The 15527-nt window shown below is 51.6% G+C and overlaps 2 protein-coding genes across 2 annotated transcripts; one reads left to right on the top strand and one right to left on the bottom strand.

The window, feature by feature from the left end:
* Positions 1–858: 858 nt before the first annotated feature.
* LOC114050554 (60S ribosomal protein L14-like) lies at positions 859–8379 on the bottom strand. Its single transcript, XM_027872335.1, has 6 exons — positions 8258–8379; positions 7088–7189; positions 3412–3506; positions 1926–2025; positions 1784–1837; positions 859–1180 (listed from the first exon to the last, which is right to left on the bottom strand). Exons 1-6 carry the CDS (start codon positions 8258–8260, stop codon positions 896–898), a joined length of 639 nt encoding a protein of 212 aa, XP_027728136.1. The 5' UTR covers positions 8261–8379; the 3' UTR covers positions 859–895.
* LOC114050352 (52 kDa repressor of the inhibitor of the protein kinase-like) lies at positions 8259–15034 on the top strand. Its single transcript, XM_027871947.1, has 5 exons — positions 8259–8355; positions 11476–11552; positions 11656–11799; positions 12326–12450; positions 12555–15034. Exons 1-5 carry the CDS (start codon positions 8259–8261, stop codon positions 14818–14820), a joined length of 2709 nt encoding a protein of 902 aa, XP_027727748.1. The 3' UTR covers positions 14821–15034.
* Positions 15035–15527: the final 493 nt, after the last annotated feature.

Below are 15527 nucleotides of genomic sequence, written 5' to 3' on the forward strand. Positions count from 1 at the left end.
TATATTCGTACACATTGGAATACAAATCTTGAAAAGCAGGGATATTTTTGTCTAAACCCAATGCCAAGCACATAACAGGCTTCTGTCCTATGACTAGCTGTTCAGTCACATCTCCCTTCTGACCCCTTGGGGGATTTTCTTGGCAGATAGTAGAGTGTTTTGCCATTTCCTTCTCCAGCCCATTTTATAGATGAGGAAACGGAGGCAAACAGGGTAAAGCAACTCATCACACAGCTAGCAAGGGTCCAAGTCCAGATTTCAATTCAGATGATGTCTTCTGAACTCTGGACCTGGCGCTTCCTCCACTGTACCACACTAGCATACGCTAGGTAATTAATATTAAAGATCTGACTGTCTGAAGGGGATTTTGAGACAGTTCATTATAACCAGACACTTTGAACAGATCATTATTTAATCTTACTTATTTAAAGCTACCACTTTACCCATCTCAAATGTGAAAAACACGCAATCGCACACCTGCATCATTCAACAGCACAACCTGCTTTTCTTTGCTCACTAGTTAAGTAGTCCACTCCAGTCAGGCAACTGCCTGAAAAACTCAGCAACGTCAAGAGCCTCAGCTGTCCATCCACCTCCATCCAGCCCTCCTCAGGATGAACATACCCACACCATGGGCGAATATGTCCTTTCTACGTTGGATAAGCTAGGATCATAAATTTAGAGCTAGAAGCGCCCTCGTCTTAAGGATGAGGAAACTGGGCCAATGAGTAAGTTATGCACCCAGGGTCACACAGCTGCGAGGCGGCAGAACTGTCATCTGAACTGATGTGACAAGGGCTGGCTCTCCATCACATGAGATTAAACTCCAACTCAACAAAGAACCATCGCGACACTAGGTGTGTAGCAAAACCTTTATTTGATTTCTGGCAGCCTCTCATTTTTTGGCCTTTGGAGCAGCTGTTTTCTGGGCAGGTCCTTTCTGGGCAGGTCCCTTCTGGGCGGGTCCTTTCTTGGCTGGGGCCTTCTGGCCAGAGGCTTTCTGACCCTTCTGAGCCTTCTGGCCCGGGGCGGCCTTCTGACCCTCAGCCTTCTTTGAGGGGACCTTCTTGGCGGAAACCTTTGCGGCCAGCGCCTTCTGGGCAGCCCCCTTCTTGGGAGACCCCTTCTGGGTAGACGCCTTTTGGAGCTTCTTTACTTCATGCTTGATAATTCGGTTTCTCTGAAATAGTTTTACAACAGGACAGAAATCACTGCTTGCTCAATGTTTTCTGAGCCCCCATTTACACACCCAAATGTCCTCGGCTCATCTACCTTACATGTACAGGAAAGGCTCAAAGGCAGGAAGGATCCTGTTAAGTCCCGACTGTGTTAAGACCAGCAAAGATTATGCCAGGTGATCCACTTTAGAGTCAGGATGTAAACAAAACCAAGGCAGCAAGGTCCAATTCCCAACTGAGGGTGCACTTATAACAAGCAACAGTTGAGCTCTCCAAGGTCTTCACAAGAAAGAATGTTACTTAATGATAAGAAATGTGAGGAAAGGAATTCTTGGAATAAATCTGCCATCACGTGAATACAGTCACTGGGCCACAAGGACTTCTGAACGTGCAATTCGGTAACATTTTAAAAGGCAGACCTAGTTCTCTTCCAGAAGCCCAGACCTACACCCATCTAAATGCCATGAGTTGTTAAGAAACAGCCAATGGCAGCCCCAGTTTGTGAAGATCAGGTAGCTTGGTTACCTTAGAGCATGTGGAAAGGTTGTGCACTGACATCCCTGACAGAGCTATTACTTTAAGAACATAAAAAACTTATCACTTACCATTTTCTTGGCCTTCATGACTTTGTAACGGTCAAAATCTGTCATCTTAGCTTTCTGTTGAGAAAATAAAAAATTAATTTTTCTACACCTCTAAGATGTTAGGAGAACTCTTGAAGCCCCTCACCCAACACCCAATCAATACCCTTTCTCTGGCTTCAATCTTCTTGGCCCATCTTGTGGCTTTCCATTTTGTATTGATCTTTTCTTTCTCCCAAGCAGCCCGGACATACTTCTGACGAGCACTAGAAAGAGAAGACAAAATTAATCAATATTCCAGATTTCTTGTACTTGAACTTATATTAAACTATTACTAGCCCTGATGCTGCAGAGCTCTTTAGCAACAGATATTCTTTTTAAAAACTATCTTCAGGCTAATTGGTCCTTCACTGTGGCTTAGTCACTCAACACCGACTAAGTATCATTTTATACAGCAAACCCAGAATCAAGAGAGTTAACTTTTAAAAACAAGTCCTTCCTGCTCAAAGGAGATGCAAGGTCCATCAACACCCCTGAGCAGGCCCCTCAGAGCCAGACCGAGAAGACAATGACAGAGTTCTCCCCGTACAGGAGGCCATGAATCCTCTGCTGGCTCTTCAATGAGTACCTTCACTAGCCTTGTATATACCCTGTGCCTAGTAGTGTCACACACATACACACAATCTTGCACACGCACAAGCGGCTTGATCAACCAGCTGACAAATGGCAACATGGCCTGGGGCTTCTGACCAAGCTAAAATCAGGGTTACAACTAAGTGTCATCTCAGTGACACTTTTATGAAAGCATTTAATCTGGGAGGTATGGCCAGTGAAATGCTGTCTTCTGAACTAGACACATAAGCAGAAGGAAAATTGTGTGCTGTTGTTCAGGCAAAACTCAAGCAAAGTAACCACTCAAAGAATGCAGCCAAGCCAAGCAGAAAGGAGCCCTGGGTCTGGGGGTCTGGACACTTGAATTTGAATCCAGCCTGTGTGCCCCTAGGTAACTCACTCTCCCCTCTTCCTGGTCCAGTTTCTTCAGCTATAAAATGAAAGGACAATCTTAAAATGATCTTATTCTAGCAACTATAATCCCATGAAGAATCCCAGGCAGGGGCAGTGAAGACTCCCAATCAGTGGACTGCCCAGCTGCCAGGCATCCACTCTAATTTTGTTACTGAAGATCTAAAGACCCTTCCTAAGGGTGTGCAGCACTGTATTTGCGGTACCAGGCCAGTTGCTTTTGGGTAAAGATGACACATGGAGAAAGTGGGGTATCACAATGAAACAAACAAAATACAAGAGGCAAGGGTTATGACTGCCCACATAAATCTGGCCAGTGCATGTCAGTTAAGACTGTAATCTCTCAGAGCCCTAAATAATCATCACATGCATCTCCAGCATATGCTTTTCTTAATGTCTTATGGTCTTTCAGAAAGTGACCAAACATCAGCTAAGAAAAGGAACCCAATACACTGCAGTGTTACAGTGGCAAAAGAAAAATCCATAAACAAACACCACCATTTACATCATTCAGTCTTAAGATAGTTAAATATGTACAGATATTACTGAAGAGAAAAACGAAATTTCCCCAAGTTCTTCTGAATTAAACAAACGGATAAATATTGTTTAAACAATGAAGAGAAAGTTACCTGTGTGGGAACTTGAGCACGAAGTCCGTAAGTTGCATACATTTAAATGGCATGGCCTGCCTCCTCACACCACTGCATGGGCCATCAACCAAAGCCTAAAACAGACAAGGGCAAGACCCAGTCACCCTCCAGTCCCATCTGTACAAGGCACAGGAATATCAGGGGGAAATGAAGCTCAAACTACGGTCCAATGACCACTGAAGCACTCCCTTTCCAAACAGCGCCCCACAAAGAATAGGAAACACAATGGAACTGTACAATTACAGGCACAGAACCATGGCTTCCATTTCTTCTGTGGTCTCCACAGCAGGGCCTCAACACTGGCTGAATGAGTTGGAAACAACATCCAATTCACTGGGAGAGTTTAAAAGGCCAAGGGGCACCATAATGAGCTTCTAGGTATAGTCAAGTCAGGTTATGCTGTGGATAATTCATACTTCCAAGCCCCCAACTGGCAGCTAAGTGTAGTCAACGAATGCTCTGCAGCACTGGCTAAAGTCTGACATCACTACAATGTTAACACTACCCCCCCAAATCACAAAAGCAGGGCAGAGTAAAAAAGAAATCCTCCTCTCATGACTTCCTTTTCCAGATCAGGCAAAATACTATTTACTCTCTATTACTTCACAAGCCCCAAATTTTAAACTAATAACAATATTTACAAAGCACTTACTGTGTGCCAGGCTATGCTAAGCATTTTACAGTTATCTTATTTGGTCCTCACAACACCCCTTCGATGCAGGTGCTATTATTCCCATTTCACAGATGAGCACTTATTATACTTATTCATCATTCCATTAAGTGCTGGAACAAACATTTTAAAAATGACAGTCTCCACTGTCAAGGATCTTCTAATCTGCTAGACAGATCGGTATAACACAAAATGGGGGTGACAAGAACAAAGCATCCCTTCAGATGAAAGTGGTCCAGGAAAATCAGAGGGTGAAAACACTGGGCTGGGGGGACCAAGGAGGGTTAAGGAGATGGCACCTAACCTGGGAGTTGAAGTTCTTGGAGATTTTGACAGAGAAATGAGATGCCAGAAGGCATGGGAATGCGTGTGGGAATGTAGTGGGGGACAGAAGGCTGAGTTGAGAAGTGGATAAAAGTAATATGAAATAAAGCTGGAAAGGTGGCACTGTGGAAACATTGATTCCAGATTATTTTTATCCTAAATGCAATGGGAAGATCTGAGAGTAGTAAACTGACCTGGTCAGATCTGTCTTTATAAAATACCAGGGTGAGAGACGACAAGGGTAGTGACATGGTGAGTCAGATCAGGATGGATGTATGGATGGGATTTGCCACCTCCTGTTTTATGGATTTGTATTCTACTCCAAAGCATGGCTCTGTGTATGATTTCTCTTCTCCACTAGATGCTAAATCCCTTTTACCTTTGTACCCTCCCTGCCTTGTACCAGAGAGACATATAAATACTGAATGATTAAGGATGGACTAAATTGCAGGCCTCATAATTCAAAATGTGTGGCACCTTAAGTCCTCAGCTCAGTGATACAGTATAGCAGATAAGTGTTGGATTTGGGATCAGTTCATTCAAATCTGGCCTCAGACACTGTCTCTGTAATATCCTGGGCAAGTCACTTACCCTGAATCTGTCTCAGTTTCCTGAAAAAAAAAATGGAGACAATAACAGCACCTACCTCAGAGGATGATTATGAGGATCAAATGAGGTAAGTTATGTAAGACACATGACAAAGTGTTAAAACGTATAACCTTCTGTGTATTCCCTACGGTATCCAACACAATAAAGGAGTGAATATTTCCTGATTATCACCTCTCCAAAGTAACATTGTGGTTAAAAACACTGTTGAGAAATCTTAAGTCTTTTACAGTATGGTAAAGACCTCAATTATAGTCCTAACTCAGGTTCATAAGCTGTGTGACTTTAGGTACATCTCTTACCCTCTCTGAGCCTGTTTCTTTCTGGGGGCATGGAGGACAGGAAAGGTGGCTTAAAAGTCAGGAAGACCCCCAGTTAAAGTTGTGTCTGTTGTACAACTATGGATAAAACAGTGAGTGCACATCAATGCTCTAAGATGAAGCTACAAATCAGTTTTCCTTCACCCCTGGGTCACATGGATTTCCTCTGTGCACACATGATCCCATCCCAGATCCTCCAGCTGACTGCTTCCTCTATCACTTCTATTCTCCCTTATCTTCAATCTCTCCCCACATCCTGGCAGCTTCCCTATTGCCTGCAAACATCCCCAGGTGTCCCCCAATAGCCACCCACCAACCACATATCTCTGCTCTTTGGTGACTAAACCCAAGGTCAGGTATAGTTATTTGTTTCCTCTCTTCTAAATGCTCAAATCTGGCTTCCAACTCCTAAAATTACCAAATTGCCCAATCTAATTACCTTTTCTTAATCCTCCTAATTCCTCATCTCTCTACAGCCTTTGATCTCGTCAATTACCCTCTTCTGCTAATTTCCTCCCCCCCACTGGCCATTCCTTCTCAGGCTCATCTGCTCCATCTTTATCCAGGTTAGGCCCACTCACATTAAAAGCGTCCCTCAATGATCTGTGGTGGACCCTCTTCTCCCTCTATACTATTTCACTCATTGATCTCATCAGCTCTCATGGATGTAATTCTCTCGGTTTTCATAATTGTCACTTATACAGCCCTAACATCTCTCTCAACCTCCAAGCTCTAACTACTCATCAGTCATTTCAACCTGGATGTCCTGTAGACATTTTAAACTCAACATGTCTAAAACTTAAGTCATTAACATTTCCCAACCCTCTTCCTACCTTTCACATTACTGTGAACGGTATGCTTTCAGCCACCCAGGATTACAATCCAGGTGTCCTCCTCAACTCCTCCCTCTCACTTACCTTTGAAAGTTCTCTTGAATGTATCCCTCTCTCTCCTCTAGTACAAACTCTCCAATCACCCCGCTCCTAGATTACTGCAATAGCTGCGGGGGTGAGGGTTTTTTGCCTGCCTTGTCTCTTCCTACTCCAACCCATTCTCCACTGGGCTGTTCACCTGATCTTCGTCAGTAGTTGTGACCATGTCATTGCCTTCTTCCCCATTAAATAACTCCAGTTCCCCACATGACAGCAGGAACAAATACAAAACCCTTCATAATCCACACCCTACATGCTCTGATCCACTGACAGTGGCCTCTGCCCACTTTCCCCCATGCCTGGAATTCTCTCACTCATCTCCGCCCCCTGCCTTCCCCAGCTTCCTATAAGTCCCACCTAAAATTCCTTCTCCCACAGATGTGTATGTTCCAGATACCCCTTAAAACTAGTTTCTTCTGTTGACTTATCTCCAATTTATCCAGTTTGTGTAAAGTTCCACAGTAGTTAGCACATACGTGTTTGCACGCTGCCTCCCTCACTAGTGCATGAGCTGCTTGAAGGCAGAAATTGTCTTTTGCTTTTCTCGATCTCCAATGCTTAGTACAGTAGCTGGCACAGAGTAGGTACTACGTAATAATGACTTGACTTGAAGTTGTCAACAGATGAAGGGCAGTTTAAGAGTTGTGGACCAAAAACTGGAATAATGCAATCTAGATTGCAAGTGTTGTGGTGAAACTCAAAAACAATGTGAGGATGGCTTAAAGAATACAAAGTGTTATTGGCGGTTGACACTTTGGGCAATATCGAACACCTATGGAAAACCAATGTTTACATAAACCTACCCTGTTCTGATCAATAACATCCACAATAGCCACCAGCTTGCCGGCATGTGGCCCAAAGGAAATGTAGGCCACCCGGCCAATTTCCACATAGCGCTTGAATACCTGTTTGGGGGGGGAGGGGGGAGAAAAAAAAAACATTAGGACTACTGTTAAACAAAAATATAAAGACTTAAACTAATGCAGCAGCCACTAACAAATGTCAAGTTAAGTAAAGGAGCTGGACAAGTGTGTTAAAATGATGGAGCAACAGATCTCCTACGGCCTAAAGCTCTAACCAGGGCCGGGGAGCCTAGACCAACGCTGTTCAGGCCCCTATGCATGGAGTCAAAGTTTTAAACCCAGGGCCTCTCACTTAAAACCTGTTAAGCTCTTCGTTCAGTTGGTCACTTAACTGAACTTCGTTCAGCTGGCGTCAGTTTCCCCATTTGTAAAAGGGGTAAGCCTCCCTGCACTTCCCTCCGAGGCTTTCCTTCCTCCAGGAAAGGCGATCAAGAAGCATTCCGAGGGCAGAGGAAGGAGGTCTGGGCTCGGGGTGAAGAGGACCCTCCAGCCCGCACCCCGGTGCCTTAGGCAACGCCATTAACCGCTGAGCCTCCACTTTCCTCGGAAGCCTCCGAAGCCCCTCCGTTCCAGCCCGTCCTATCGGGTTTGGAGGTGACCGCTTGCACGCTCCTCCCTTATTAGAGCGAGCTCCGGGAGGTCACGATTATCGCGACCTTTCTGGGTATCCCGACCGACACTTAGTAGCACCGGGATAAGCGCATGATCCCGGGGCCGCTGCCCGAGACCCCCTCTTCGGCCCTCTGGCAGGGCGCGGCGGTCTCCCCCCGACCCTCCGCTCTCCGCCCCAGGGTCCGCGTGGCCCGAGAGCTGAGCCAGATCGAGGCTAGGCCACCCTGGCCCCGCGCAGGCGCACCACGACCCGGCGGGGCCCCGCGCAGGCGCCCTAAGTCCCGGTCGGGGCCCCGACCCCGGCTTCCCCGCACGCGCCGGGAGCCGGGGAACGCGCCCTCGCCCCGTGGGCTCTGCCGCGGCTCCAGGCTCCCTCCCACCATCAGGTCCTCCCCGCGACCGCCTGCTGGGTTCTCGGAACCCGGCGCCCCCACGAGCGACCCCGCGGCAGGCCCTCCCGAGCCCCGAGGCCCGGAGCCCCAGCCCGCTCCTACTCACCATGTTGGCGGCGCCGAACGAGAAGGAAGGGCCTGCAGGGGACTGCGCACGTGCAGAATGCAGCTCCCGCCCCACGCCGGCGGGCGCGTACAGGAGTCGTAATAGACTCTGATTGGCTAGGCGTCTAGTTTCGACGCACGCGCACTGAGAGAAGCTCGCTTCCGACTCAGTGGGCGGGGTGAGGAAGTCTGAAACAACTCTTACGACACCTGGAAGAGCGATGACTGGGCGTGGTGCCGCGTCTGCGCGTGCGCCCAACTGTACCCGGACATTTATGCCCTCACGAGGGCAACTCCACATGACTTCAGTGGGCCTCGGAGCGTCCCAGGGTGATTCTTAGGTTCCTGTCTTGGGAAAGACCTGGAAGGGCTGGAAGAGGCCATCCAGACTTTGGGGGGGGGGGGGCGTTTCTGGCTCTGCGTCACGTGGGATCCACCAGCAAACACAGAAGCGAGCTTACGATCCAGTGGGCCCCTGGCATTAAAAAAGTGTTGATTTCATTTCAGCCTAGCTGGCCTCCTTGTAATCCTGGGCGTTTTATGTTATGCATTTAAATACTTTATTCTGAGAAAGGGTACCTAGGCTTCACCGCTAGTATGTAGTAGGTACCACATAAATGCTTGCGATTTCACGATTACCTTCTTGGGCCGGGGTGGGGAATCAGCCTCCTTCCCACAGAAAACAGAACAAAACAAAACGCAGACACTGCCCAACGTCGGAAAATGCTCAAAAGAAGTCGAAGAATCCTAGGAGAAGTAGAGTGGAAGCCCCCTGAGGGCAAGTTCAGCAGGCACTTAATAGTAGTGGAGTGACTGAGTCAGTCCAGTCTATACCCTGTTATAACATCCCTGATAAGTGTTATCAGCCTCAGAGGCTGGATTTGAATTCAGAAGGATGTCTTCCTGATTCCAGTGCTCTATCCACTTTACCACCAAGCCGCAGAAGAGCAGGAAGAGCAGAGTTCAAATCCAGACACAGACTACCTCCCAGGGTTGCTGCAAGGATCAAATGGGATCCTGTACGTAAAGTGCTTTGCAAACCTGAAAGTGCTACATAAAAGCTACTTATCGACTCCCCCAGGAGTCAGGGAGGGGCACAGACTAAATCCCGGTTCAGCCCCTGAGGTGCAGGGAGCCCAGGCTCTGCCGTGAAGAGCCTTAGCAGGGGCTTCCTCAGTTCTGTTTTCTCCTCTGCCCCTGAAGTTAAATCCAGCTGCCCAAGCTCGGGGGCATTTCACAGTTATCTGTAGATGGGAGCCAGGCAGCAAAATAATGACTAACTGGAGATAACTGGGGGCTTGTTCCAGGGCATCGACGTGGCAGGACCCATGCTTGGCCCTTTCAGCCACTGACCGGCAGCTCCTGAGGGGCCTCCTCCCCTCAAGCCCAACTCTCCAAGGTCTATGGGTCTGGTTACCTCCTTGCCAGCGTTATTGTAGCCAGACTGTCCTCAGTCTCCCGGGCACCTGCCCCACCACCGCAACTCTTTTTGCCACAGGGGACAATATTCCTAGTTGTGGCTGTAAAGTAGGCCAACTTTTGGTCAAGGAATGATCAGCATGGACAGTTTGGGAGTTAGAAGCAGCTTGAGGCAGTAGGGTATGAGAAACTCATTGTCCTAACTGGGGAGGATTCGGTCCGAATCTCACTGGCTTGAGCCCTGCAGGATGCCATTTTGTCCATCACCCTGCCTGGGGGCCACCTCCTCACCCCAGTGTGAGGCCAGCACCAGAGAAGGTCAGCGCACCACAAGGACGACTTCATCCTACAAATAACACCCGCAGCCCCAGAGCAGAGCACAGTATTCTAGGGGCGGTCTGACAAGGGCCTGGGGCACAGCTGGGCTGGCTCCCCTCCCTCCCTTTGGACCCACACGGCCCACTTCTGTGCTGAAGAACTCTGATACTCCTTTATCGGACCATTACGAGTGACGCTCCCCTTCTCCCTCTTCTTGTCCATCCTGATCTATCCTTCATCCTCCACCCCTAACCCCTCAGTTCTTTCCCAGGCTGTCGGCCCTTAAACCAGTTCAGCCTTACACTGTCCTCAAACCCCCACCATCTGCTGCCTGCTTCACTGCCTGTTGGAACATATTGTTCTCATCTGCCCGTTCTACCAGAAGCTCCACGTGCTTGGGGTAGACAGCCCACTAACTCACTGATGATTGGTTACCCTGAACCTGGTGCAGTACATCTGCCAGGACAGTTTTACCAGGTCTAGCTGATACACGTGCTGCAGTTGGGTGACGGGTAGACACCAGAGGTCACACCTGAGGTGCTGGTGCTCCCTGAACACCCCAAACACCTTTACATCTCCCTTAGGCTCCCTTCTCTCTGACCCTGCCCCTACCTGGAGCAGGCCCTCATTACCTCACTCAATAAATGCTCACTGAGTGACCGAGTGGCTGGTCGAAATAGTCCCTGCTTAAAATTCTACTGGGAGAAACATTGGGTGTAAAGAGAAAGGAAGAAAACCTAATTTGAGAAGAAGCAAGCCCTCAGATCTGTGGGATTAGGAAAGGTTTTCTGCAGTAAGGGGCACCTGCATTGTAAGTCTTGACGGGCACAGAGGATCAAAAGAGGCACAGGTGGGGAGGAAGGGCATCCCAGTCCCGGAGGACAACCTGGGTGCAGGAGATGGGGGATGGCACAAGTAGTCTAGGGGCCCGCCGGGAACCCCAGCGTGGCCAGAAGGTGGAGAAGCTGAGGCCTAGGACACAGCTCGGAAAGGCGGCTTGACTCAGACTGTGGACAGCCTTAAAGGGCAGGGGGAGGAATTTGTGTCTGGCCTTTTTTCCAGGATGCCTGGAAACCTCAGTTCGGATCGTGAGCTGCCCAAATCAGCTTGGGTTGCGACTGAATTTTGTAAATACTCAAGCTCGCGCCATATCCAGATGCTCTCCACGTGCAAGGGGCCATAGTGGTCCTCTCCGTATCTTGGCTAGCTCTTAATTAGGGTTTGCTGAACTGGACTGAACTGAGCATGAGTTACTGTGGCTGGGGCACTGCACTTGGGTCAGGTTCAAATCTTACTAGCTGGTTCCACCTGTGATTAGTCACTCCCCTGTGCCTCAGTGTCCCTCTGCTTAAAATAAGGAGGATGGGTGCAGGGCTCAGTGATCTCTAAGCCCTAATTCAAGCACACCTCCTTGCCCAAAGCCACAAAGGAAGGAAGTAGCAGAGGCAGAATTCAAACTCCAAGCCCTCTCTCTACTTGTAGTTCAGAGTTCTTTGCCCGGGTCCAAGACAGACCACGCCCAGCGTGACGCCACCACGTCGCCACGCCCCCCTTTTCAAGTGCGCCTCATCCATTCAGTCATTGAATGGGAAGGACGTTACCCAACAAACATGGCACGGCAACAGCGTTGTGACGTAAGGACGCTCGGAGGCGTGGCCTGAGAGCGCCCGCCTCCCCGCCCCGCCTCCGGGGCTCTGGAAGTGGCATCCGGTGCGCTTGCGCCGTGCGCTAAGCAGTTCCCGGGAAAGCGCCGAGGCGGGCTGTGAGGCGAGGCGGGCTGTGAGCGAGGGAGGCAAGGGCGCGGAGGTGGGACCCCGGCAGCGCTTCCTGCAGGGAGCGGGGTGCACCCATGGGAGCTGGGGGCGCGGGCCTGGGAGAGCGCAGGGCACGGGCGGAGCACGTGCTGTGTGGCGGCGGGCAAGTCGCTCACCCTCTCTGTGCCTGGGACTTCTCACCTGTAAAAGGGGGTGCCCCTCCTTCCCAATTATGGGGATGCTTTCGGTGGGATTAGGAGGGGAAGCCTCTGCCCCCCTTCTTCGCCTTTCCCTCCCTCCCTTGCTTCTCCCTTCCTCCCAAAAAAGAGGGTGTAGACAGGGTTTGGAGCTGGCAAGGACCCCAGGGGTCCATTTTACAGATGGGGAAACTGAGGCTAAGGGACTCGTCCAAGGTCATAGCTGGGGCACAACTGGAACCCAGATCCCAGATTCCAGATCTGGCGTGGGCCCCCTGGGGTTGGGTTTGACCAGGTCCCTGGCATCCTGGCCATGCCCACTACGCCCCTGGCGTCAGATAGGTGGGACCCACGGGTGAGTGTGCCTTGTTTTCTTCCCAGCGTGGGATGGAGGAGCCAGCCCTGCAGAGGAAGCAGGTGTCGGGCGCCCAGAAGAGGAAGATGTCCAGTCCGGCCCAAGAGGGGGCCCAGAAGCTGCCCAGAGCCCCCTCGTGCTCACTGGACCTGTAAGTTACCCCCGAGGGTCACCTCGGGTCATGTGGGGAGACCGAGGCCGGCTCCCCGGAGGCAGGGGGGGAGTCACGGCTCTGTTTCCTCTTTCTGTTGGCAGGCACGAGGACCCCGATGCCGAGCAGGAGATGGAGCCCAATGGCCAGGAGCAGCCCCTCAGCGGGGAGGCGCTGGACCTCTCAGTCACCACGCAGGTGCCTCTGGGAGTGGCCAGCACTGGGGCTGCCCAGGGGGCCCCTGATGGGGAAGACATCGGCCTGTTGAACCGCCAGAGCCTGACCCACAGGCAGAGGAGGGGCATCCTGGCCGGCCGGTGGCTGCCCCCCTCCAACTTCCAGTTCCCTAGGAGGCTGATGGGCTCGGGCGCCAGCCAGAAGTACCGGCGCTGCAGCGCCCAGCTCCTGCAGGACTACCCCTTTGCCCACTACTCCCGGCACCTTGACGGCGTCTTCTGCGGGCCCTGCTTTGTGTTTAACAGCAACAAGGAGGCCATCTTGGTGTCCGCCCCTTTGAAGGACTGGTCCAACAGCAAAAAGATCCTGGAGAGGCACAGCAGGTCCAAGGAGCACGGCCAGGCCGCGGTCAAGACGGAGGCCTTCGCGGCCTTGGAGCGCAAGAAGCAACTGAGTGAGCGGGGCCAGCACCCCCTGAAGCAGATGATCAAGCTCATCCTGCTCTGCGGCAGGCACGACATCACGCTGGGCCCGAGGCCCGCCGTCGCCAAGACCTTGTCCACCCTCTGTCGCTACATGGCCGAGCTGGACCCTCTGTGGAAGGAGAGCCTGAAAGGCGGCCCCTGTGCTGCCCCCGAAGCCTCAGAACACACACTGGAAGAGCTCATCAGGCTGACCGGCCTTCAGATCCAGAGCAGGGTCCTGGCCAGGGTCAAGGCGGCTGGGTTCTTCAGTCTTATCGTCGGCGGGAGCTCGGAACCGTCCACCAAGGAGAACGTCTCCCTCTCGCTCTCCCTGCGTTATGTGCATCGCCCTGAAGGAGGCCCGGTGGAGATCCGTGAGGACCCCGTTGACTTTGTGGAGGCGTCCGGGGAGGCGGCGGAGAGCCTGTCTGAACTCTTTCTGCAGAGGGTGACGGCCTGGGGTCTGCAGAAGGAGCTCCTGCGGGGCTACGGCCACCGGGGGGGCTGCCCCCGCAGGGGGCAGTGGGCAGGGATCCACGAGCTCTTTCCCGAGGCTGTCTGCTCAGCCTCTGCTATGCACCAGCTGACCGCGGCTGTCATCCGCTCCTGCGTCCTGCGTCCGGTCACCAAGTTACTAGACACGCTGAGCAGAATTTCCCTGGTGTTGAAGTCCTCTGCAGAGCACCTCGGTCCTTGGCCCCTGGCACTGAGGGCCTTCCTGGGTGATGATAGCGACCCTGGGGAGGAGGATGAGGAAGACGGAACAGAGAAGGTCTGGGGCACAGCTGGCCCCCGGCATCCTCACCTTGCCGACGTGCTCAGCTCCTTCCGAGACGAGTACGCCCAGGTCCTCGAGGCCTTGCAGACGCTGGCGGAGGATGACGGTGAGGCCGAAAGGCTCTTTTATTCCATCACCAAGTTTGACTTCCTGGTGACCCTGGTCTGTGTTGCCTTCGTCCTTTCGTGCACCAAGGCCCTTCACCTGGACCTGCACCCTCAACGGGTGGACGCTGATCTCATCCGTCTCTCAGAAGAGGCGAATCTCCTCCTTCAGAGGTTCCGGAAAATGCAGGACAAGGAGGACCCCGCGTTCGAGTCACTCTATGACGATGTGAGACTCTTAGCTGCCGGTGTCGGGGTCAAGGAGTCCCCGCCTCTGACGTGCGGCAGGCTGGCGTCCCCTGAGGCCTTCGGCGCCCAGGACCTCCGGGAGGGCTATCGGACGTCCTTGTTCATCCCGTTTCTGGACCACGCCATTTCTGAGCTCCAGGAGCAGCTGCTGGACAGCTGTCCCCGCTTCCTGGTCCAGTACCTCATCCCGGACAAGCTGCCTCTGTTGGACGGCCAGGAGGCGGAAGCAGCTGTCTACGAGGCCTTCCGCGGGGACCTCCCCAGCCTGGACAGCTTTTGCCTAGAGTTGCGGAGCTGGAGAGCGAACTGGACAGAAGTACCCAGGGAGGATCGGCCCAGTAGCCTCCTGGGTACCCTGCAGCACCTGAACCCGGTCTGCTTCCCCAGCATCAATGCGGCCCTCTCCATCCTGGCCACCATGCCCATCAGCGTCCCCCCCGGGGAGCGGTCCTCCCGGGCGCTGCAGAGGGCCAAAATGTGGCAGAGGAACCCGGGGAAGGGAAACCCACTCACAGGCCTGGCTCTGATATCCATCCATCAGGATATCCCGGTGGATGTGGACCAGGTCTTGGGGGGTCTCCATCTGTTCACACACTGACTCACTCAGGGGTCCGGGTAGGGTTGAAGCTGCTGTTGGAACAAGTTGGAGCGGATGAGGATGGCCTAAATGGGAGGGGTGGGTCTCTGATGGTTTATACCTGTACATAGTAACTAACACCTGGGGCTTATCCCAGGCTTCACCTGCACTCAACTTATTTTTTAAATTTTTATTTATTTATTTTTTTAGGGAGTCAGAGTTAAGTGACGTACCCAGGGTCACACAGCTAATACGTGCCTCAGGCCAGATTTGAACTCAGGTCCTACTGATTCCAGGGCCGATTACTCTATCCATTGTGCCATCTAGCTGCTCCCTCAACTTGTTTTTGTTTTTTTATGGTTCTGTTTAAAAGGAAGTTTTCCAAAGCAAATAGAACAGTATTCTGTCCACATTTCCCACTCAGAAAAGTGGGGAAGGTCTGCCTGGGTCCTGTGGATCCTTACTTACTACATTTTTTTGGGGGGTGGGAGCTGAATCTCTATGAAAATTCAGAGTTTTGTGGCCAAACAGGAAACAGAGGCTTGGGTAGAACATTGGCACTTATTGTCATTCTCAGGTAGGCCCTGGTGACTCCCTCAGTTTTATGTCTAGAGGTTAAAACTTGGGGAGAGGAACTGGGTCTGGAGGACAGTCCCCAAAGCATTCTGGGGTCTCTCGTTTCTCCCTCCTCGCACCCATCAGCACACCTGAGTGACCCAGCTGTCACT

This window comes from Vombatus ursinus, unplaced genomic scaffold (genome assembly GCF_900497805.2).
Source record: "Vombatus ursinus unplaced genomic scaffold, bare-nosed wombat genome assembly UNPS02014799.1, whole genome shotgun sequence".
NCBI lineage: Eukaryota > Metazoa > Chordata > Mammalia > Diprotodontia > Vombatidae > Vombatus > Vombatus ursinus.